We start from the raw sequence: 1,016 nt of genomic DNA on the forward strand, positions 1-1,016 counted from the left end.
AACCCTGTGAGATAAATTGTCATAAAAGGTGAGAAAATGGAGGCACGAAAAGATAAAGGGACTTGCATAGGCCTATACAACTGGTAAGTGGTACAGCCGGGATTTTTGCCCAGGCAGTCTCATTCTGAATTAACTTGGAAAGGTTTGTTTCCTTGTGTCAAGGAGGAAAAAATAATTATCGAAAAGAAAAAAAAAGAAAAAAAAGGAAAGGTAAAGTAACAAACCATATGAATGAATCAAGTTTTGTCTCAAACAGATATAAGAGTATTTACTATGACATATTCACAGGGGGTTGTATATGCATGTGTACATATATAATTTTAAGTCCCTTTCTCAACAAGAAAAATTAAGTGTACATAGGTATATACCAATTAAAAGTTAAAATATGTTTAGTTTGATTTCATTTCACGAAGAATTAAGAGAAAGTTCATCACCTATATAATGCCACATAAATGTATCTTCCATAGTTACCTTTTGAAGAAGAAAACTGGAGGCTATTTATTGCACTTCTGATATCACCAGAACATCCTTGACAGAGCAACTCTAGAGAAGTTTTGTCAGGTACACTGATTTTTCCTCCATTCTAAAATGAGAAATGTAAATTTAAAAAAGTATTTTCTTAAAAATAATAACAACGAAAACATCCAACCAATTTTCTAAACTTAGTGGAAGTGAATTAGATTCTTTCAAATATGAATACAAAAAGCCTCCATGTTAAAACACCAGTCTGCCTATGAAGGTTACAATTGTCAATAACTTATCATAATTTAAAGTAAAATTTCAGAAGCATTAAATACTGTATTGTTTTACTTTGACCAGGTTACATTTTGAAGTTTTCTCTTTTTCATTATATATACACACATACATACAAATATATATACACACACACAGACCTCAAAACATAATGTGATAAAAAATTAAATACACAAAAAATCTGACAAATCTACTAAATTTACATGAAAATCTCTATTGGTTCCAGTTGTGTCTAGCAGAGGAGATAGGAACCATGATGAATA

At 30.5% G+C, this 1,016-nt stretch overlaps 1 protein-coding gene across 1 annotated transcript in view; it reads right to left on the bottom strand.

Moving 5' to 3' along the window:
- The window catches only part of RAD17 (RAD17 homolog (S. pombe)), a 50,152-nt gene that overhangs the window by 27,809 nt on the left and 21,327 nt on the right, over window positions 1-1,016 (bottom strand). The window contains exon 4 of the mRNA XM_012664495.1: window positions 472-583. Within this exon, the coding sequence (XP_012519949.1) occupies window positions 472-583 (112 nt within the window). The remainder of the gene's footprint in view (window positions 1-471; window positions 584-1,016) is intronic.

The sequence above is a fragment of the Propithecus coquereli genome, unplaced genomic scaffold, assembly GCF_000956105.1.
Source record: "Propithecus coquereli isolate 6110/MARCELLA unplaced genomic scaffold, Pcoq_1.0 Scaffold9, whole genome shotgun sequence".
NCBI lineage: Eukaryota > Metazoa > Chordata > Mammalia > Primates > Indriidae > Propithecus > Propithecus coquereli.